General features: G+C 37.6%; 1 protein-coding gene across 1 annotated transcript in view; it reads right to left on the reverse strand.

Annotated features, from left to right (window-relative positions):
• Window positions 1-3,204: 3,204 nt before the first annotated feature.
• The window catches only part of NUFIP1 (nuclear FMR1 interacting protein 1), a 49,742-nt gene continuing 27,751 nt past the window's right edge, over window positions 3,205-25,195 (reverse strand). Inside the window, exons 7-10 of the mRNA XM_081082767.1 lie at window positions 24,819-25,012; window positions 17,293-17,409; window positions 5,642-5,868; window positions 3,205-3,499 (exon numbers count right to left, since the gene is read on the reverse strand). Of these exons, the coding sequence (XP_080938893.1) occupies window positions 3,383-3,499; window positions 5,642-5,868; window positions 17,293-17,409; window positions 24,819-25,012 (655 nt within the window). The 3' untranslated portion in view covers window positions 3,205-3,382. The remainder of the gene's footprint in view (window positions 3,500-5,641; window positions 5,869-17,292; window positions 17,410-24,818; window positions 25,013-25,195) is intronic.

A 25,195-nucleotide genomic window follows, 5' to 3' on the forward strand; every position in this document is an offset into this window, starting at 1 on the left:
TCCACACCAACTACCTATCAAGTGAATCTCTTGAATGATCCTTTAAAAATAACAAAAGCAGTACAGATAATCAATAAAGTGAACAAACAGAAGGTTGACAATCAATGGGGAAAAAACCCCAAATAATTCAAGGAATAGAAAAGAATGTGAAAATTCTAATTTGTATCCTAAGAAATGTAAGGGTTCATCTATGAAAAAAAAGCAATTAGAACAAGAAGCAATCTTGAATATTTAAAACCAAATTACTGCCCTTACTGGTTTGCTCAGTGGATAGTGTTGGCCTGAAGACTGAAGGGTCCCAGGTTTGATTAGGGTCAAGGGCACATGCCAGGGATTGCGGGCTCGGTCGCCAGTAGGGGGCGTACAGGAGGCAACCAATCAATGATTCTCATCATTGATGTTTCTATGGCTCTCTCCCTACCTCTCTGAAATCAATAAAAAATTAAATAAAATAAAACATTAAAAAAACACAAATTAGTAAACTTAAAAATTAAATAGAAAAGCTAAATAATGATGTAATGGACACATCTGAGAAGGATTAGTGATCCGGAAGATAACATCTGAAGAATTCTTTCAGAACAGAGAACAAAAACCAAGACAAAAAATAAAGGTGAACTGACAGAGGATCAAGTTAGGAGGTCCCATAGTCACTTGATGAGTTTCAGAAAAACAAAGCAGATAAAATGGAAAGAAAACAATTAAAGAAATGATTTTCAAAATTGCCCTTAATCCAAGAATAGTACAATTCTTCAATCAAAAAACCATGGGGTAAACAGTATGAATGACAAATGTCCCACATACATAGGCACATGCTGGTGAAATTTTAGAACTCCAAGCACAAAAAGAAGTCCTAAAAGTTTTTTAGGAAGAAAAAAAAAGGTCTTTACCAATAAATAGAATCAGATTGGTATCTGACTTTTAATCAGCAATACTGGGTGCCAGCAATCATGTTACAGCCTCAAAATTCCGAGGTGCAATTACTTTGAACCTAACACCCTAAACTCAATTTCAAAAAATTTTAATGGAGTCAACATTTAATTACTTGATGATATGCTGCAGTAAACTAAAAAACTAACCCTGGCATGTAGCCACTCTGTAGCACCATGGAGCTGTTTGCACTGAATAGTTTCCTCCTCACTGAACCCTTCTCCAAAAGAAGAGGTAAAGCACCCCTCCACCCCAAAACTCATAGAATACTTATAAATATTGAGCATATATTCCGTAAAGTAGAAACCACATGGGAGATAATCTATCTGCTTGGAAATTTTTGAAAATTTACTTTTATTGTTGAAAGTATTACAGATCCTGCCTGCCCCCCCCCCCTCAAATTGACTCCCCTCTCCACCCTACACCTACCACCCCACCCCCGCCTGGAAATTTTAAACACACTTAAATAATTCCTGGGTTAAACATACAGACAGCTGAATGTGAAATTACCCACTAGAAATGAGTAACAGTCACCTCAGCTAAAGACTGTCAGACACAGCCAAGGCAGTGCTTCATTTATTAGAAAACAAGAATGAAAATAAACCTCTGCACAATACACCTTAAAGCAATGATTGTTAATATCTCTGGAGATACGGCGGCGGTCCACGACAGTAGCCTAGGAGGCTGAATTCATTTATGTATTCAAGGCCCATGGAATTTGCATGCTAACTAGTGATAAACTGCAGACTGACTCATATTTTAGAATATCAGCTCAATTTATAATATTGGTTACTTCAGCCTAATGAGGTGAATTGGGTTAGGAATAACATCTTTGAATAATATAAAAGTTAAACTGAATTCCTAAAGTCAGGCAAGGCTTTACTCATTTTTATATGTTTAATCTGTGCACAGTGGTGGCACAGGTAAACATTCAACAGTATTATATTAACTGAATTAATGTATTGGACAGATACTTTCCAAAATATGGGGCTCACTGGAGAAACAGAATAAAAAAATCTGGGTGGTGGTTACAAGGTTGGGAAACTGATCTACACATGAATGTTAACCTCAGGTCTACGATGTCACGGTGCCACACGACAGGTGTTCCACGATTCAGGTAGGATCTTAAGACTTAGAGGAGCAACAAGAGGGCTGAGAGCTGTTATCAGCTTTCCTGCCTTCCTTCTTGCAAGCAAGGCCCATGGACTTCGATAATTACAATGTCAGATAAAATTAATTTTTCAGCTATAAAAACAGACTAATTTTTAAAAACCTAGCTCCTCTTAGCTATTTGTCAAAGGGTAGAGTTCTAACTCTAGCAAGCACAGGTGACTAGAACATAAAATCAAAGTCTCTGTATTGTAGAGAACAAAAAGATCTCAGGAACTTTTATTTAAAACATTTTTAAAATATCCAATTACTATCTTCATAGGGTAAATTTTAACTAAACCTAAAACTGAGGTAACTATTTCATAAACTGTTTCTGCTATAAGAAACTATTTGAACCTCTTCAAGTACTATACTTAACATACTTTTTCATGAGGAAATTTAAAAGGTCCAATTCTGAACCATACCAAAACAAGCACTTTAATTGAATCTAAATATACACAGAGGCCATATCAATATTACTATTTCAAACATTCAATATTTGAGCTACTTAAGTAGTGGCAATAAGTGAATTTCAAAATGTTCTTTGAAATAAACTAAAAATTTAAATCTTAAGACTTTCTATTACATTAATTTAATCTGGTTTATTTTAAAAATATTTCCTCCTCCTACAGTTAAAGAATGATACTTCTCTCCTGCATTAAAAACAAAATAACTGGCCGAAACCGGTTTGGCTCAGTGGATAGAGCGTCGGCCTGCGGACTGAAAGGTCCCAGGTTCGATTCCGGTCAAGGGCATGTACCTGGGTTGCAGGCATATCCCCAGTGGGAGGTGTGCAGGAGGCAGCTGATCGATGTTTCTCTCTCATCGATGTTTCTAACTCTCTATCTCTCTCCCTTCCTCTCTGTAAAAAAATCAATAAAAAATATATTTTAAAAAAAACAAAAAACAAAAAAAACACAAAATAACTGTATCTCTCTGTCTAACCTACAGCTCTGCTCAGTTGAATTAGCATTTTTAAAGCTTTATTCTTTACTACTACACCAATATCCTCAATTCTTAACTGGTCCAAGAGCAGATTTCCATTCATGACAGCAATACATACAATATATACAAATAAAGATAATTCTGCCAGCAATTATGTTCAATAACAATACAGAAGACACAGTATTAAAAATCAGTTGTGTATTTATTTACACAGATTCAAAGAAAAGAATCAAAAATCCAACACAGTATCATATGAAGCTTACAATTCAATGACTAATTCAGTTTAAAAAGTTTTCCTCCACTAACTTGAACATGGCACTATTTTAAATGCTTCAATTATGAGTGCTGAAACATCAGACACCTACACATCTTCAGTTTTCATAGAATTACTATTAAGTCCAAAAAAGTCTTTTTTGATGATGTACCGAACACACTGCAAAATCACATTTCTTTCATGTCGAATGTCTGGAGCTAAAAGCTAAAAAACAATAAATACAGAGATTAGCTAGTAAGTAAAATATATCCAAGAAATATAATCTGAAGTATTATGTGTGCCTTCCCCATATGAAAACAGAGAACAATAAAGATGTACATTATACTTACTAATTATTTGCTAAAAAAGAATGAAAGAACATTTCCTCTTAATTTATACCAAAACTATCTAGCTTTTTAAACAGCATAAATGTTAACATTTGGGCCCTGGCCGGTTTTGCTGAGTGGATAGAGCACTGGCCTGCAGACTGAAAGGTCCCAGGTTCAATTCCGGTCAAGGGCATATACCTTAGTTGCGGGCACATACCCAGTGGGGAGTGTGCCGGAGGCAGCTGATCGATGTTTCTCTCTCATCGATGTTTCTAGCTCTCTATCCCTCTCCCTTCCTCTCTGTAAAAAATCAATAAAATATATTAAAAAAAAATAAATAAATAAAAATAAATGTTAACATTTGGGTTCTTCCCTAGGAATATCTGACAAAGGACAAAAAAATAGGTTTAAAAGCCTGCAATTCTTTAATATAAAAATCATATTAAACAGGATCCTACCAAACTAAAATCTATAAACAGTATACAAATTGGTGAGTAGATATAGTAAAGATAGTAATAATACTAATCTAATAGTTAAAAATCCCAATATTCCTGGACTTTTATAACTTCCCATTTTTGTGCTTATTGTAATTAAAAGAAAGCTAAAAATCCCTGGTATTTAGAATAAGTACATAACCAAGGAGTCATATGTAATTTGTCAAAAAGATAAAAGTGAACTCAACGTATTTTCTGATGTCCTTAATGTAGTTTGAAAACCTCACATAAGGAACTTTCAGTGGAAAAATGATTTAATTTGCTCCTATTAGGCAAACATTTTAAAATACAATTTACTTTACATAGCACTGAAATTTACAAAACAGAGTGCTCATTTCAGATCCATTTAATCAGAAGCAACTGTGTCTACAGTAACCCTCATGGAGTGCAGCCACAGAACACTTTAGCTACAGCACAAGCACTTATCTGACAAGGCAAAACCAAACAGAATTTTCACAGAATGTCAACAGTTTTATAACTCCATTAAAAAATTTAGCAATATTTCTATTTCTATCACTCTTATACATGAAAGCCTTGAATCTTTGAATAGTTTCATGTCCATTACTTAGAATCAAAAGATGTATTGCTTCCTCTTTATAATTTGAGAAAAGATAATAGATTTTTTAGCATACCACACTGAGAATAAAGCCAATAACGCACAAATGTTTCCTTTTCTCACCCTGGCTGAGTGGCTCAGTTGGTTGGAGCATCATCTCGTACAGCATAAGGTTGCAAGTTCAATTCCCACTTAGGGCACAAGCCTAGGTTGTGGGTTGGATTCCAGATCACGGTGTCTATAGGAGGCAACCAACAGATGTTTCTTTCTCACATCACTGTTTGTTTCTTTCTTTCTTTCTCCCTCTCTTTCTTTCTTTCACTCAAATCAATGGAAAAATATCCTTGGGTGAAGATTAAAACAGAACAAAACAAAAAAACCTTTTCTCCTTTCAGTCTGCCAGTGTATTTAGCTGTGCTTTCAGTGAAAACTATGTGTCAGTATACCTCAATACACATTTTGTAACCAACCAGTTAAACCTAGATTCTTTTATTTTAAGCAGTTTTGAAAACTGTAGGATTAAGCAAATAAAAAGGTGGGGGGGGGGGAGGGGAATGGGGCAGGGGAAAAGAAAGAGCCCTAGCTGGTTTGGCTCAGTAGATAGAGCGTCAGCCTGCAGACTGGAGGGTCGTGGGTTCGATTCTGGTCAGGGGTACATACCTCGGTTACAGGCTCAATCCTCAACCCGGGTGGGTGCGTGTAGGAGGCAACCAAATGACATCTCTCTCTCACATATCTATGTTTCTCTCTCTCTGTCTCTCCCCCTCCCTTCCACTCTCTCTAAAAATGAGTGAGGATTAACCCAAAACAAGAGAGGGAGGGAGGGAGAGAGAGAGAGAGAGAAAGAGAGAAATAACTCATGGACATGAGCCACAGTGTAGTGAATGTGGGGGGTCTAGGGGTGGGTGGAGATGGAAGACCCATAGCAGGGATAAATGGTGATGGGGGGAAATAAAGATAAAGAGGGGGAAAAAGAAAAATCATTTACCATTTCCAGGAGATATGGATGATGTGTTCTTGGTTCAAATAAAGCATGATAATTGTGGCAATCTTTCTTCCTCTTAGGGTTTGTCTTTTTGAAACTTTTCTTTTGGCTTCTGGCTTCTGAGGAATTTCTAACAGTTGGTTTAACATCTTGATTTGGTCCCTTAGGAGTATCACTATGAAGAACCTGGTCTTCCGCCAGAACATCTGCTTCGGTCTTAATGGGAGTTTCTAAATGCGATAAAAACCACACAGATTAAAAACAAAAACACAGGTTATCCTTCTAAAAGGTAACAACAACAACAACAAAAACCATAATAACTTCTCCCAGCCATAATACTGCCTAATTATTAATTAGAACTAGGCATTTACTATGTATTATAATACTTTTTAAAAATTGGGAATTATAACTGCCAAGACTTGAGGAGATTACCACAAAGAATTAAAGAAAGTGATCCCTATGAAAGAAATAATACAAGATTGAAACTTGGATCTACACAAATGAAGAATGAAAGTGCCAGAAACAGTCAATATGTGTGAATAAATACAAAATACATTGTTTTCTTGTTTGAAAATTCTTTTAAATATAATGATAATATAAAGCAAAAATAATAACAATGTATGTGGGGTTTATAACATCTGTAGAGATAAAATCTATGATAACAATAACACAAAAGAAGGGAAGAGAAAAATGTAAATATTCTATATAATAAAAGGCTAATATGCAAATTGTCCCCTCGACCAGAGTTCGACCAGTGGGCAAGGCCGGCCAGCCAACTGCCCACGGCCCCTCTCACCAGCCAGCCCAATAGACAAGGACCAGCTGGACCCCACCTGTGCACAAGTTCATGCACCAGGCCTCTAGTATTGCTACAAATTTCTTAAATTGTATGTGAAATGCTATAACATCATCTGAAAGTAAACTGTGATAAGTTAAAGTTGCATATTATAAACTCTAGACCAACTCTTATTAAAGAAAACAAAGGAATATATCTAATAAACCAACATTTGCACTGGCCTAAAAATATAGAATTAATCCAAAGGCAGGAAAAGAAAATAAAACAGGTGAGACAGCCCTAGCTGGTTTGGCTCAGTGGATAGAGCATGGGCCTGTGGACTGAAGGATCCTGGGTTTGATTCTGATCAAGGTCACATGCCTTGGTTGCAGGCTCAATCCCCAGCCCTGATGGGGGCATGTGTGGGAGGCAACCAATCAATGTTTCTCTCTCTGTCCCTTCCCTTCCCTTCCCTTCCCTTCCCTTCCCTTCCCTTCCCTTCCCTTCCCTTCCCTTCTTCCCTTCCCTCCTTCCCTTCCCTCCTTCCCTTCCTTTCCCTTCCCTTCCCTTCCCTTCCCTTCCCTTCCCTTCCCTTCCTTTCCACACTCTCTAAAAAAATCAATGGAGGAATATCCTCGGGTGAGGATTAACAACAGCAACAACAAAACAAACAAAAGACAGGTGAGATGAGACAAAAATAAACAAACCATATCAACTATTACAATATATGTAAATAGTTTTAACACTGTAGTTAAAAGGTTAAGATCAGATTGAGGGGGTAAAAAGAACTACATGATGTCTACAAAAAAACAAACAAACAAACAAAAACCTTTAAAATCATAGGTAATCCTTGCTTTACACAATTTGAACTGAGATTAAATCTCAGTTACCAAAGAACAGTGCAAAGCGAGGACTGCCCATAAAAGTCACAGGTTAAAAGTAGCCAAAACCGGTTTGGCTCAGTGGATAGAGTGTCAGCCTGCGGACTGAAAGGTCCCAGGTTCGATTCTGGTCAAGGGCATGTACCTGGGTTGTGGGCACATCCCCAGTAGGAGATGTGCAGGAGGCAGCTGATCGATGTTTCTCTCTCATCGATGTTTCTAACTCTCTATCTCTCTCCCTTCCTCTCTGTAAAAAAATCAATTAAAAAAAAATAGAGGAATGTTCCATTTAAAAAATAAATAAATAAATAAAATAAAAGCATAGAAGATAACAAGTATATACCAATCATAAGAAAACTATATCAATATCAGTCAAAGGAGAATTCAGAACAGGGACAGACTGTCACCTGGGATAAAGAGGGACAGTTCATAATGATAAAGAAATAAATGTATCAAGAACATGGAACAAAACAAAAAAAAGAACATGGAACAGTAACAGCTAATAACAGAGTGTCAATATACATGCAGGGAAATGTCACAAAACTAGCACTTACTATGTGATTTTGGGTCAAGTTACTTAACTCTTCCTAAATTTCCTCATAAACAATGGCATGTACTTCATAAGGATATGGAAATAATTAAATGAGTAAAGCACATAAAATAGGGCCTGATACAGAGTAAGTACTATAAAATAATTTGTCATGATGATAGTTTTTTTTTTAAAATATATTTTATTGATTTTTTACAGAGAGGAAGGGAGAGAGATAGAGAGTTAGAAACATCGATGAGAGAGAAGCATCGATCAGCTGCCTCCTGCACATCTCACACTGGGGATGTGCCCACAACCCAGGTACATGCCCTTGACCGGAATCGAACCTGGGACCCTTCAGTCCGCAGGCCGACGCTCAATCCACCGAGCCAAACCGGTTTCGGCTGATGATAGTAGTTTTGATGTGCCTCAAAGTGATGAAGGGGGAAAAAGACAAATATAACCATAAAAGAATGGAGCTAAGAATTCAAAGTGGTTCATAGAGTTCAAAATTATGGGAATAATAAAGGCAAAAGAAAAACGAGGGCATTACTTTCTATTATTCCTTGCCCTTTCAAGTACTGCTCTCCCAATCCAGGAGTACAGAAGTCAAAGAATCAGAGCTATATTGTCAATTTGCTGTTAAAGAATGAGAAATTGGAACCATTTATATTTTTCTCAAGATCCACATTGCCCAGCTTAGTGTCATTTTTTTAAAACATTTAATCACCTTTATTTATTGTTTGTTTTTGTTAATCCTCACCCAAGGCTATTTTTTCCACTGATTTTAGAGGAATGGAAGAGAAAGGGAAAGACAGAGAGACACATCTATGTGAGAGAAGCACATTCACTGATTGCCTCCTGCAGGAGCCCTGACCAGGTCCCAGGTCGGGGAGGAGCCTGCAACCAAGGTACATGCCCATGACCGGAATCGAACCCAGGACCCTTTGTTCCGCAGGCTGATGCTCTTTCCACTGAGCAAAACTGGCAAGGGCCATATTTTAATACTAGTGGCCGGTGCACGGATTCATGAGCATTGAAAGGACATTAATTAGAAGAAATATGTTAATATTTTAACATGATATAAGAACAACAAAAACATGATATAAAAACAATGACTAATAAATTGATTAAATTTATTCTAATATCTCCCTGTAAACCACATTAGGAATAAAAACACTTTCAGAGTGCTTGACTAATTTCCCTTGTGATGAAGTATTTACAACTTTAACATCACATGCTCTTCGAACTCGAGAGAAAGCAACATATAACTGACCACGTCCGAAAACGGGTTCAGGTAGGAATATTCCTACTCTGTCTAGAGTTTGTCCTTGTGATTTATTAATAGTCATCGCAAATGCTGACATCATGGGAAACTGTCTTTGAATTAATTTAAATGGGAGGCCAGTGTCAGATGGAAAATATCAATTCTTGGAATCAGAACAACCTCTCCTTCCACAGATCCTGTTAATACTTCAGCTTCAATTATGTTAGGTCACAATCTTTTGATAACAAATCTAGGACCATTACAAAGACCCTATTTACTATTAGGATTTCTCAGTAGCATGATGATTGCACGTACTTTCAATTTTAGTTTATGACATGGCATTCCAGAAGGAGTACTATTAAGAAATTCAATGGGAAAATCGAATTCACAACTGAAACCACTAAATTCACGATCAGCAATGACAGATCAAAACACCTGTGCGATTGGCACCGAGAGCTTTATATGTATCACCCATGTGTGAGTCAACGCTTATTTTCAAATTGCCAGTGCGTGTCAGATGTACCAGTAGGACAAATGGTCGGTCACTTAGCTTTTTATATATATCTATAATGATAAAAATGTAATATGCTAATTAGACCAGATAGCCAAACAACCTTCTGGACAAAGCCGCCGTGGCGGGAGCCAAGGCAGAGGCAGTTAGGGGCAATGAGGCAGGCAGCCGAGCAGTTAGGGGTGATCAGGCAGGCAGGCGAGCAGTTAGAGGCGATCAGGCAGGCAGACAGAGGCAGTTAGGGGTGATCAGGCAGTCAGGAGAGCATTTAGGGGCATCAGGCAGGCAGGCAGAGTAGTTAGGGACCATCAGGCAGGCAGGCGAGCAGTTAGGGGCAATCAGGCAGGCAGGCGAATGGTTAGGAGCGATGAGGCAGACAGGCAGAGTGGTTAGGGGCAATCAGCCAGGCAGGCAGGTGAGCGGTTAGGAGCCAGCAGTCCCGGATTGTGAGAGGGATGTCCAACTGCCAGTTTATGCCCGATCCTGCAGGGATTCCTGCGGGATTGGGCCTGAACTGGCAGCTGGACATCCCCCGAGGTGTCCCAGATTGCGAGATGTGCAGGCCGGGCTGAGGGACCACCCTCCCCACCCCCCGCATGAATTTCGTGCACCGAGCCTCTAGTAGAAGATAATATTTATCAATCCAAATAAATTTAAAATATAGCCATTGAGTTTTTTCAAACCTAAATCACTCTTTTTGGTTTACAGCCTTTTGAATGAGTTGTCAATTTAAAGATCCCCCGTCATAGCCAACACAATTTGAAGAAACAATAATTTTGGGGAGTTGTAAAACTGCACTTAATTTCTAATATGGCAAAATAAAACAAATAACTAAAAGAGGAAAACAACAACAACAAAAACCCACTCAGAACAGATATCAAACTAACCCATTTGAAGATACTACTCATTACCTGACCTGCGGGGCTCAGTGGTTGAGAGTCAATCTATGAATCAGGAGGTCACATGCCTGGGTTGTGGGCTTAATCCCTAGCGGGGGCGGGCAGGATGCAGCCAAAAAATGACTCTCTCTCAACACTGATGTTTCTATCTCTCTCTCCCTCTCCCTTCCTCTCTGAAACCAATAAAAAAAATATATTGGAAAAAAAAAGTAGAAAATACTATTCATTGACATTTTCTTTCCTATGTGCAGGGTGAAGCACAGCCTCACCTTTTACTTCTATCTTTCTTGATGGAGTCTTTCCTTGTTTAAAACTTTTTCCAGGAAAACATTACTTATGTTTAAGACCTACTATACATTTTTATGTCAATCCCTAAATTGAAACAGATCTTAGCTATAAAGATACATAGACAATAATGTGGTGAAGGCCTGGGGTAGGACAAAAGGCAGATGGAGGGAGCCAATGGAGGAAAAATAGGGGGGGGGGGGCATGTGTAATACTCTCAACAATAAAGATGAAACAAAACCCACTATGTATCATTGTAAGTGCTTAGGGAGTGCCTATGGTATGCTGGGTGGGTCACAGAGTGACTTCATAAGCATTCCTCTATGCTCCTCATTTTGATACAGACAGCATATCATTCTGTACAGCTCTTTAATTTTTTATGAGGGTATGTAGCTTTAAAAAAAAAGATACAATTGTTAATATCTGTGAAAATCAGACAGCTCTCTTCAGCTAGAATCCACTTAAATAAGCAGCCTTCTAAATGCTATTTCATGGCTCAGAGAAGGCCCACTTTATTTCCTTTATTTATTCCAAAGTCCCTATGTCTCAGTACCCTATTCTATAGCCAGAATTAATACTGAAAGTTAGAAATTTGCTAGTGACTTGATGGCTTAATAAAGCTGAATTCAAACTACATAAAATAATTCTTATAGCTTAGAAATGTTTAGCAAGAGCGTTTCCGTAAGGCAGGGCATTTTGGACAGTTAGTCAAAATGAATTTACACAAAATCAAACACATCTATTAATAAATAGCATCCTTTGTTACCTATAAGAATAGGCAAAACTACAAGTAAGATGGTTAACAAACTTACAGCATAAACAGAGATAATTTGTGATAACAAAAGCATAAAAAGGGATGGGGAAAAGGTCAGAATTTTCAGGGGATGGAGATCAGATGCATTCAAAAGAAAAAGGACTGCTCTATATATGGACATTTCTTTTTCATAAACCTAATGGTAAACACACACACACAAAACAAACTGAGGCACATAACTTAAAAAAAGAGGAAATAGAGGAAAGTATGGAATACCGTCAAACAAAAACAACGAACAGAAATACAAAGAAAAAGAAGCAATGGAGGCATAGGAAACAAAGGATAGAAGGGTTACATATCAATAATTGCCCTAAAAGTAAAATTGACTGAACTCACTAATAAAAAGGCACAGAGTAGCAGATTAGGTAAAAAAACAAAACAAAATTCAACCATATGTTGCCTTCAGGAGACACATCTAATCTGTGAAGATAGAGATAGACTGTCTCCAAGCAAACAGCATCCACAGAAAAGCAGGCATAGCCATACTTATGTCTAGTAAAATATATCTCAAAATAACCAAGGTAGTAAGAGACAAAGATGGACATTTTATAATGATAAAAAGAACACTACCATCAAGAAGACTAATGCAGCTAATCAGGGAGTACCAAAATATATAGAACAACACTAACAGAACTAAAGGGAGAAACTGACAAAAACACTATCATAGTTGGAGATCGAAATACTCCATTGCCAGCTGTAGACAGATCAACCAAACAGAAAATCAATAAAGAAATATCAGCCTTGCCAAGCAGGCATAGCTCAGTGGTTGAGCGTTGACCTATGAACCAGGAGGTCATGGTTTGACTCCTGGACAGGGGGTTGTGGGCTCGATCCCCAGTGTGGGGCATGCAGGAGGCAGCTAATCAATGATTCTCTCTCGTCATTGATGTTTCTATTTCTCTCTCCCCTTCCTCTCTGAAATCAATAAAATATATTAAAAAGAAAATAAAAGAAAAATTGGCCTTAAATGTCACATAAGATCAAATGGACAAAATTGACCGCTCGCTATGATGTGCACTGACCACGGCGGGGGCGGGGGCAGACAGTCGACTGGTCGACCAGTCGCTATGACATGCACTGACCACCAGGGGGCAGATGCTCCAACTGGTAGGTTAGCTTGCTGCAGGGGTCCAGGCGAATCAGGACTGAGGGAGATGGACTGGACCACGCCCTGGAGCCTTCCCACGACCCCTCCCCAGCTTGCCAACCTCCCGCGTCCCTCCCCAGCCCCAATGGTGTACCAGTGGGGTCCCTCAGCCTGGCCTGCGCCCTCTTGCAATCCGAGACTCCTTGGGGGATGTCGGAGAGCCGGTTTTGGCCCAATCCCACATGACAGACCGAGGGATCCCACTGCACAAATTCTAGTGAAGAAATTAAAGGTGAGATTAAAAGATATACAGAGACAAATGGGAATGACAATGCGAAACTTCTGGGATGCAGTGAAAGTAGTATTAAGGGGGAAGTTTATATCATTACAGGCCTATCTCAAGAAATAAGAGAAATCCTAAGTAAACAACTTAAACATTACATCTTAAAGAACTAGAAAAAGAAGAACAAAATCAACTCAAAGTTAGAAGGAAATAATAAAAATTAGAGCAGAATTGAATGAAATAGAGAACAATTAATGCAACAAAGAGCAGGCTCTTTGAAAAGATTAATAAAATTGACAACCCTGTGGCTAAAATCACTAAGGAAAAGAGGAAAGACTCATATAAACAAAATCAGAATTGAAAGAGAACTTACCATAGACATCACAGATATATAAAGGATCATACTAGAATACTATGAAAGACTATATGTCACTAAATTCAATGACCTAGAAAAAAAAGGTAAGTTCCTAGAAATATATAACCTTCCTAGACTGAATCATGAAGAATTAGAAAATCTAAATAGACTGATCAACAATGACGAAATTGAAACAACCATCAAAAACCTCCCAAAAAATAAAAGGACCAGATGGCCTCACCAGTGAATTCTACCAAACATTCAGAGAAGATTTAATACCTATCCTTCTCAAACTCTTCCAAAAAAAATTGAATTACAGGCAACACTTCCTAACAGCTTTTATGAGGCCAACATAACCCTGATACCAAAATCTGGCAAGAATAACATGAACCAAGAAAACTAAAGACCTGTATCATTGATGAATACAGATGTAAAAATCCTAAACAAACACTAGCAAATCAAATACAATACATAAAAAAATGACACATCACAACCAACTGGGGTTCATTCCAGGAGCATAAGGATGGTTCAACATATGCAAATCAATCAATGTAATACACCACATTAACATAACAACGAATAAAAATCAGATGACCTTATCAATAGATGCAGAAAAAGCATTTGATAAGACACAACACCCATTTATGATTAAAACATTCAATAAAATAGGAATAGAAGGAAAGTAACTCAATATAATAAAGGCCATATATGACAAATCCTCAGCAAATCTTGGTTAAAAGCATTTTAAAATAAATAGGCTGTTAATTTTCACAAGTGACATACGGACTGGATAGTTTATCCATTAAATCCAAAGTCTGTTAAACCAAGGCCCGCAAAATCAAGGGTTTACCGTATTTGCAAAGAACAGCTCCGACAAGAGGTTAATATCCAAAGTATATAAAGAACTCATACAAGTCAACACCAAACAAACAATCCAATTAAAAAATAGGCAGCCTCGCCGAAACCGGTTTGGCTCGGTGGATAGAGTGTCGGCCTGCGGACTGAAGGGTCCCGGGTTCGATTCCAGTCAAGGGCATGTACCTTGGTTGCGGGCATATCACCAGTAGGAGATGTGCAGGAGGCAGCTGATCGATGTTTCTCTCTCATCGATGTTTCTAACTATCTCCCTCCCTTCCTCTCTGTAAAAAATCAATAAAATATATTAAAAAAAAAATAGGCAGCCTACTTAAAACAGACACTTCTCCCAAGAAGACATACCAATAGCCAACAGATATATGAAAAGATGTTCATATGAAAAGATGTTCTTCTCCATTATTAGGGAAATGCAAATCAAAACTACAATGAGATACCACTTCACACCTGTTAGAATGGCTATTATCACCAAGACAGTTCATAACAAGTGTTGGAGAGGTTGTGGAGAAAGGGAACCCTCATTCACTGCTGGTGGGAATGTAAACTGGTAGAACCGCTATGACTGTTCCTCAAAAAATTAAGAATAGAGTTACCATATGACCCAGCAATTCCTCTTCTGGGTATCTACCCGAAAAACTCGAAAACATTTATTCACAAAGATATATCCACTCCTATGTTCATTCAGCATTGTTCATGGTGGCCAAGACATGGAGACAAAAGTGTCCTTCGATAAAGGACTGGATAAAGATGATGTGGTTCATATACACTATGGAATATTACTCAGTCATAAGAAAAGATGAAATACTGCCATTTGCGACAACATGGATGGAACCTGAGAATATTATCCTAAGCAAAATAAGCCCATCAGAAAAAGCTAAGAACTATATGATTTCAAAACTGAAGCTCATAGGCACAGATAACAGTATGGTAGTTATCAAAATGTTCACTTGAACCTATGCGATCTTATTAACCAATGTTACCCCAATAATAAAAAAAAAAAAGGTTATGACTTACTGTGCAAGAAGACAACAAATGCCACACAGAGAGAGGCTCTACTGGAAGGCAATATAGCTGGCTTCTTTACACGTTTAAGTCCCTCAACTTAAGCTTTGCATCTGCTCAGCCTCACACTAGATTTGGAAGCTTATCCGTTCTAAGCTTAAGGTTCTATGAAATGAAGGGGTGGGACTCAAAGATCCCTTCGTTTCTTTTCTTCCTTCTAGTTAAAAAAAGGTGGTAGCCTCAAAATGAAGACATGAGTATAAAAGCATTAAATGTTTTATCTTAAGAGAGAGAGAAGAAAGCATTCACACAGCTTGTTTTTACTGGATTCTGTAATCTGGTAATAGCTTTCTTTGCTATCACCTGTCATAAATACAACTGATAAGCAGAAAATGTAATATGTGTTTAAAGAATAACTCCATCTTCATATCAGTGCACTGGAAACAAGAGTAAAGAGATAAAAACTACTTTGATTTTTTTTCAAAAAAGGGGCAACTATCTGATAAAGCCAAAGTAGTTTGTATTTCAAAAACTTCAAGTAGCTTTTAACCAGCTACCATAGTAAGCCAGAACCCATTTTAAAAAGAAAAAAAGAATTCCTATTAAAGATAGATCTAAACATTATCTTTCATATTAAAACCCCATTCTTACTTCTTTAACATCTTCCAACTACACAAACACTGATTATCTCTAGCCTTGTCAACATTAAAGTGCTGCCATAATCATCCACTTACATTCAAATCTTCCCTTCATTCTGTATATTCACTGTTAGACTCTATATTCTGATCTCCAGTACATTTCCTATTGTGATTACTCATCTTGGCCTGCGATACATACACATGAATTCTCTCATGGTTGGTAAAGCCTAAATAAAATTACCATGAAGAGTCAGATTTCCACAACAGCAGGACACAGGCTTATTCATGAAGCATATGCTGAATTACTGATAGGAACACTGGGTTAAGAACTGCAAACGACACTGCAACAGATCAATGGCCTACTCACAGCTCTTTTTTAAAATATATATATATATGTTTTCGTTGATTCTAGAGAGAGGAAGGGAGAGAGAGAGAAAGAGAGAGAGACAGAAACATTGATGAGAGAATCACTGATCGGCTGCCACCTGAACACCCCCCACTGGGGACTGAGCCCACAACCTGGGCGCATGCCATGACCCGGAATCAAACGAGCAACCTCTTGGTGCATGGGATGATATTCAATCAACTGAGCCACACTAGCCAAGGCAACTTACAGCTCTTTTAAAAGATGCTAGAGATTAAACTGGCTCATCATCATCTCTAAGGGTAAAACATAATTGACTTCTCAGAAAGACTCTTAAAAGGATTCATTTCCTCCAACCTTTAAAACTAATGCAACCACAAGTACAGGGTTGCTTTGTTAAAAAGTGAGGTAATTTGCCGAAACCGGTTTGACTCAGTGGATAGACTGTCGGCCTGCGGACTGAAGGGTCCTGGGTTCGATTCCGGTCAAGGGCATGTACCTGGGTTGCGGGCACATCCCCAGTGGGAGATGTGCAGGAGGCGGCTGATCAATGTTTCTCTCTCATCGATGTTTCTAACTCTCTATCTCTCTCCTTTCCTCTCTGTAAAAAATCAATGAAATATATTTTAAAAAAAAAGTGAGGTAATTTATGTAAATCTGCTCTATGAAGAACAATACCCTATATATACTTAGGAAAGTCTATCATCATCTCTGTCATAAAGGACCTCTTTTTACCCACCAAAGGTGCAGGGAGAGTAGAGACAAGAAATTAACTTTCTTTGTTATACCTTTTAGAATTTTCTTCAATACCATGAGTCGATATTCTCTCTTCTTCCCATTCTCTCACTGCATTATGTTTACCTTTTTCTCCCAGAACAGCAATACATTTCCCCATTTGTTTCCTTTGTCCCATGTTAACTTTACTTCTGAATCAAATGAAATAGGAATTTAAATATCAAATAGGAACGTGCATGACACATATTTCCTCGTATACATACACATGAATGGACACTACTGATGCATAGTATATATCAAAGGCAAAAGCAACAAAATAAAACAAACCCACTGCAACAACTGAGGCCATAACTTACCTTCTGGCTCGCTCTCTGACCCTGACAGACTGCCATAGTTGTTCATTAATGAGCACAGGGCTGGTGTCACTTCCTTGGGTATGACAGTACTTTGTGGTTTCTCCTCTTTATCAGACTCTGAAACAGAAAAAGAACCAAGAGTAAAACAGTATACCAGAAATATCTACCACAGTAAAAAGAAAGCTGACAGCCCCCACTCCCTCATATGTTAGGAAAAGAATTTTTTCCTAAATCTTCCCGAAGAACAAAACTCAAAGGACCTGAAAAATTTCTCATTGGTTTAAATCTTCATGATCAGAGAAGTAATTTGCCCCAAAGAGAAGACACAGGGGCAAATGGAAGCTATACACAACTGTTATTTCACAGATTATGGAATTTGGGCCTTCTTTAAATTAATTTAATTACAGTCTTTGCTATTAATTTATTGTATTTACTTTATATATGCTATTAATTAATTTCATTAAGATAGTAGAAAGACCAGAAATGTATTAAATTCCCTTGATTAGGATCAGACTTTGAATATTAGATTTAGGAATAAAATATAACAATATCTACCTGTGTTATTTTTAAGACTGGTTTTAAGGAAATAGTAGTTATGCCATTCTATAGATAAAAGCTTAATCAAAGAATTTTGCTGAAATTAATCTGTCCAAAGTTTTTATTATTTGGAATGTGAACTTCTAAGAACTTAACTAAACAAGCCACGCATGAGAACTGAAGTACTCAAAAGCCTGCCAAAGGTAAGTGTTTGATCAGAGCCCAACAAGCCTAGCTGTAGCCCCAGGACACTCCTTATTACATTTGTTTTTGGCAGCTCTAAAAATATATTAAATGTATTCAAAACAACCAATAAAAATAAAGCCTGACCGAGGAATGAAGACAATAAGTAACTTGTCTATGTAATGAACTAACTCAACCCACAACCAATGTGAGATGTTTCAAGACAGCATTTAATGTTCACTAAATCTAGGGGAAAGCAAAACAGGCCAATAGAATATGGGAGTATACTCTTCTGTGAATGTGGAACTACTACCTTCTAGTGGTTAAATCTAGTGAAGTTAAATCCTTTCTCCTCCACCCATCCACACTGCCCAGCACCAGACTGTCCAAAAACTGCTTGTCAATTTTTAAAATAATTTTTTTTTATTGATTTCAGAGAGGATGGGAGAAACATTGATTTGCTGCCTCCTGCACATCCCCTACTGGGGATTGAGCCCGCAACCCCACTGACCGGGAATTGAACGGTGACCTGGTTCATAGGTGAACGGCTCAACCACTGAGCTGCACCGGCCAGGCATTTTTATGCTAACTTATCACCTTTTCTCCTGGATTTATAAAGGGAAAGGGAAATATGCATTGTTTTTATCTATCTCTCTAAATATAATTAATATAGATGTATATTTTCAATGGATTAAGAACAATCTACAACAATATTAGTATAGAGATTGTTCATACCATTAGTTGAATGATGACAGTCCAAACTGTATTATTTCCTTCTAAGACCCAAAGAGACACCAAAAAGGGCAATACCTATTCTTTAAAAGCATCAGCACATTTCATCCTTATGAGGTATCTATCACTTTCAGTATTAATTATAGGTGGTGAAACCAAATTCAAAGAATCTGATAATTTTCCCTTAGGCAACACAATTACTAGTATACAACAGCTGGGTCAAATTTAAGTCCTGGCCCTCTGACTCCAAATTCCAATTCTTAACTAGAGGGTTAGAATATCGCCTATAGATATAAAACTGGAAATTACATATTCGCAATGATATATGCACCCCTATGTTCACTGCAGCATTATTCACAGTGGCCAAGACATGGAAACAACTGAAGTGTCTTGCGATAAAGGAGTGGGTAAAGAAGATGTGGTTCATATACACAGTGGAATACTACTCAGCCATAAGAAAGGATGGAATAGCACCATTTACAACATGGATAGACCTTGAGAACATTATGCTAAGTGAAATAGGTCAGTCAGAAAAAACTAAGAATCTTAAGATTTCACTCATGTGGGATATAAAACAAACTTGTGAACACAAACGGCAGTGTGTGGTGGTTGCCAATGGGAAAGGGGAGGTGGTAAATGTGGTTTCACCATATGATGACAGGAGAAAATCTGATTTTGGGTGGTGGGCACACAGTGCAATAGGTGATCTTGTAACATAGAGACCCATACCTGAAACCTATATGATCATGTTGACCAATGTCATCTCAATAAATTTAATTTTAAAAAATGAAGCCATCCTATTAAAATGTCTCTTTGGTCAATAACAATGTTAATAAATGTCTTCTTTACACTAACAGCTCCATTTCACTGCTCCCTTTTACAGCAAAATTCCAAACAGCTATTTGATAAAATTCGCCAAGAAATCATCTGGGCCTGAAATTTCCTACAGCCGTCTGACCCACTCCAGAATTTACTCCAATTTGTCTTTCAGGCCCTCCACACCAGTGAAGCTTTTCCTGCCAAAATTAACCTGCTTCTTCCGTGTTGACAAATCTAGAGGTCATTTCTCGGTTCACATCTTATTTAACTTAGTGACAACATTTGACAGTAATTATGTTTTACTTTTTTTAAAATACATTTTTATTGATTGCAGAGAGGAATGGAGAGGCAGAGACAGAAACATCAATGATGAGAAAGAATCATTGATCTGCTGCCTCCCATATATACAATGACCAGGAATCGAACCCATGACCCTTTGGTGCATGAGACAACGCTCTGACCAACTGAGCCACACTGGCCAGGGGTCATGTTTTACTTTTTAAAAAACATTTTATTCATGTGGCTTCCAGACCCCCTTCTCTTGGCTCTGCTTTCCCAGTCTCCCTACTGAATCCTCCTCATTGACCAACTTCCAAATTTTTCAAGTGCCCCTGGTTCCAATCCTCAGTGAGTTTTTCTTTTTGCCTCCTCCTATGATTCCATTTTATCTCAAATTTTAAAATACTATCTAGATGCCGGTGAATTATACATTTATACCTGCAGCCTTCAATTTTTCCCTAAACTCCAAAATAATCTAACTGCCTGTTCAACATCACTACCTAATATTTGGGGGAGATATTTTGAGGCTACATAAATACTCTATTTTACCTTAAAGTACCATTCACCAGTGGCTCTTGCCTGAAACAATTATTACTGTGGTGTTCTAATGGTGACTTTCTATTTCTCCCTAACCCTTCTACAATTATTATTGAAATTCTTCTATAAAAAAGAGTTGTCCCTCCTCCCCATATTTATTTATATCAGTAGACTCATGAATATCTATTTTATTCTTTTGGCTATAATCTATTATTATTTATTTTGTGGCTCAAAATTGTTACAAGTTTAGCCATTGGGAGCACTTCCAGTTGGTCCTTATATCCTTTTGACATTCCCACATCCTAATGTTTTTTGAGCACTTTCTTCCTGTCTGGCACTGTATTAGATGCTCTAGGCCAGCCTTAGGCAAACTACGGCCAGCGGGCCGGGGCCCGTTTGAAATGAATAAAACTAAAAAAAAAAAAAAAGACCGTACCCTTTTATGTAATGGTGTTTACTTTGAATTTATATTAGTTCACACAAACACTCCATCCATGCTTTTGTTCCGGCCCTCTGGTCCAGTTTAAGAACCCATTGTGGCCCTCAAGTCAAAAAGTTTGCCCACCCCTGCTCTAGGCTCACCTTATATTTTCCCTTTCCCAAACTTCAATCATTTCTCCAAAAAACTCTGATCTAGTCTCTTTAATTGGAGAATGGTAAAACCACAATCTTGGTGTTTGGTGTTTTCACGATTACTAGGAGTGTCACGAAGCTCACTGTACCTGACTGCCTTCCCAAAGGTAAGAGTTAGGAATTCACACAAATGAACAACTTCTTCCCTATTTTATTCCCACCACACAAAATAACACTTTGAAAAGGGCTGCTATCCCTTTTGACTTGATCAAAACGTCCTGTACAGTGACTTTTCATCTCAAAAGAGAAAGCTGTTTCCAAAGCCCTTCCAGACACACCTACCAGTTCTAAAAGAGGCATTTTGAGAAGCTACCCTGGAAAGACTATGCCAAAGACACTGTACTAGCTGACAGAATAACACTCAACAAACTTCACTCACTTTTTTATTTTTAATCCTCACCCAAGGATATCTTTCCATTGATTTTTAGAGGGGAAGACAGAGAAATATCGATGTGAGAGAAACACATCGATTGGCTGCCTCCTGCACATGCCTCGACCAGGGCCCGGGCCAAGGAGTAGCCTACAACTGAGGTACATGCCCTTGACCGGAAATGAACCCAGGACCCTCTGGTCCGCAGTATGATGCTCTATCCACTGAGCCAAACCAGCGAGGGCTTCACTCACTTTTTAATAAAAACAGCCAAAACATTTTTCTAAACTAAAAACATCACTATAAAAACAGTAGCAATGAAGATGATTAAATTAAACTTTAAAATGATTATAAAATACCAGCTCAAATAATTTCTCTTACTCTTAAAACACTACTGATACTTTTCTTATGGTAAATCTCACTTCTCATGTATACATATCATATTCCCACTAACCAAAAATATAATACAATAATCTAAAACCTATTACTAGACTGAATTTCTTGAAGGCAGAGAGAGACTTCTCTGAATCATAGTGCTAGGCAAGCAAAAAGAAAGATCTCAGTAAATCCCTATTAAAATGAAAACAGAAAAAAAAAAATTGCCTTCTGAATGTCTTGCCCAACTCTCCACATAGTTGTAAAAGCTTCATATCTGGCTTCTTTCTACAATTTATTTCTTTACTTGTCTCTCTTCCTACCATTTTCTTTTCTTTTTAAAAAATATATTTTATTGATTTCAGAGAGGAAGGGATAGGGGGAGATAGAAACATCAATGATGAAAGAAAATCATCCATCAGCTGCCTTCTGCATGCCCCCCCACTGGGGAACGAGCCCACAACCTGGGCATGTGCCCTGACTGGGAATGGAACCGTGACCTCCTGATTCATAGGTCAATGCTCAACTACTGAGCTACACCAGCAGGGCATCCTCCTACCATTTGCTATTGCCCTTATGGAACAAAACAGTTAGTTATATGCTCTAACCTCAAGGACATTTTCAAATTAAGTCTCGTAAAGAAAATGCTATCTATTGAAAAAAATCATCCTTAAAAAATGGGAACTTGGTTTTATGGTTTCCAACTCAAAAACAGATATTTAACAATGGGCATTCATGACAGCAGTGTGCTAGGCCTGCTTATTTTGTTACATTAACACCTACCTTTTCAACAACAGAAGCCCATTTAGCTTATGTCAGTGCAAAGAATGCTGTCCTGGTCAGTGCTCTATGATAATAGCTATATCACAATGAATGAATGACAAATTGGGTCCTTTTTGTTTTGTGGCTGCTGAGGCGCTTCGGTCAGCAATGCTCAAGGACACATTACTGACCAGCTCCTTTCTTTCGCGCTCAGTTAAAACTTTTTAAAACCACAGGCCAGGAAAGCCATAAAACATGTTGTATGTATATTTAAAGAACAGCAACAAAATAAATGTGGTCCAAACAAATGAGATACCAAAACGTTTAAAAGAAAATCTAGTGACAACAGGCCATACTCAAAAGTGATAAACTGGGAGACTCCAAATGATATGCTTCCCCTTGAAACACTGTCAATCCTACGTTTAAAGCATCTGCACAATTAGTGAGAGTTGACAAACTACCAAGTATTACAAAAAGGAGGGCTCAGGTAAAGATTTTCTAAGTATGATATGAGGTTTATAAAGATTAAGAACTGTTGTCTTATCTAAAATGTGAATGCTGATGTCTGGATTAGATTCTGAGCCAAGAAAAAAAAAAAATGGGCAAAAAAATACAAGGAATTGGGAGATCTCCATTCTGAAAGTCAGCTTTATGCTGAGAGGTGTTAAGTGCCACATAAGAGCACAAACAGCACCATTATCACAATGCTGTGCTGCACCCTGAATAATTAGCACACAACTGGATTTGACTGGCTCTGGCCCAAGGTGAAGGAAGCTGCCTCCAAACAAGTGTAAGGCTGATATATTGGAGAGAATATTTAGGGCATCTGAAAAAAAAATGGCACATGCAGTTTTCTGTAGCTCTACCTGTAATGAAAAGTTGAAAAACCAGTTTGTCTAAACACTGATTTGGAAAATGTAAACATCCAGAAAAAATCTGAGGTAAAGGATAACATGAGTTTACATGGAATTCCCCCACAAAATGAGGATGAAAGGTTTTTATTACTGTTGCTCATATCTAAAGTGTCTCTTAAAGACCTAGCTACAGGTTTAAGTAAAAGCAAGATATATATAATCATCTTTTCATTGTTATTTCACCAGATTAGCACATACTGAAATACTTCTTTACATATGAGAAAACAGCCCCAGCTGGGTTGCTCAGCTTGTTTAAACGTTGTCCCATACACCAAAAGGTGGGTGCGATTCCCAGTAAGGGCACATATGTAGGTTTCAGGTTCTGATCCCCAGTGGGGGTGCATAGCAGGCAGCTGATCAATGTTTCTCTCTCACATCAATGTTTCTCTCTCACATCGATATTTCTTTCTTTCTCTCTCCTTTTTTCTCTCCCTAAAATCAATGAACATATCCTCAGGTGAGGATTAAGAAATTTTCTTTATAAAATGAGAAAACAGAATTATCCATCTACCAAAGCTAACAAAACAAGAACAACAAAGACCACTCAATATTACAGAGTTCTTAACAGTACATATGTAAAAGGTTTATTATAAGGAAACAAGTTCAATAATCTGTCATGTGAAGCCACTATCTTCCAGGCTGAACAGAGGCTGCTGGCAAACCTACAATGTAACCTTAGCCCACTCACTAATAATACTCCTTTGCAAATGAGGAAACACATGCAATTAGATAAAGCCTCCCAATGCTATTGGAAGGAAAGGTCATAGAAATATTTATATATAAATTTTCATTTTTCAGAAGGGAAAATGGAATCTCACAGGTTGAATGAGATCTGCATGGGATAGCAGCATTTTGGTCCTTTAATTTTTCAATTTATAAGAAGAGTAAACTTGCCCCATAAGGTCTAGAGGGAATTCAATAAACACATAAATATATTCTATGCCCGAGGAAGAGTAGTATTACTCAAATATAATGAATTAATATTATTTACCCAATGCTCAGAAGCATAAATAATACTAACTTCTACTGAAATTACTACTTTATGGTGGTAAAAATTCAAATAATTGAGCAAATTTGAATATACACCGTCAACACTCAGGACAATCTTAAGAAAGGTTCCAAGATTACATCATACTATGGAAATTATCCAACATATATTATCTTTCTTCCACATCTTGTCTGCCTCATACATCTACCCCCAGTTCAGAAAAGATGTCCTCAAATGAGGTTTTTTACAAGGAATTTCTGTAATAAAATAAAAGCAAAAGCATCATTCTACATTTTTACATATTTGCCATTAAACTCTCTACAAACAATGCTGTCAAGAATCAACTTCAGCATCATTGCCTATACTTACAAACACACCTTTTCCCGGATTAACTTACCAGAATCAGTATTTACCAAAACACTCAGAGGGTCTGCATTTGCCTTGGGTGGACCCTCAGGCTTTGAATCAACCAAGGAATTGCTTGATCTGATGGCTGCTCTCTGTCCGGCACAGTCATTTTCCCACTTGTGATGTCTGCCAGAACTTCTGATCTTTGCCATCTGTGAATGTCTGGACATTCCCTTCATCTTACTGGAGGAAAAAAATAAAAAATAAAAAAAGATATATGCTATTTTTAATATAAAAGACACTGACTTTTCAAAAAATATTTGAAAAAGTCTACTGAATGCAAAAGAAATCTGTCAATCAATCACTTGTAGCCTAGTTCATTAAAGAGACCAGGATAAAATAAATTCAATGGTTTCCAAACACATA

Source organism: Myotis nattereri (genome assembly GCF_964212035.1).
Source record: "Myotis nattereri genome assembly, chromosome: 2".
Lineage (NCBI taxonomy): Eukaryota > Metazoa > Chordata > Mammalia > Chiroptera > Vespertilionidae > Myotis > Myotis nattereri.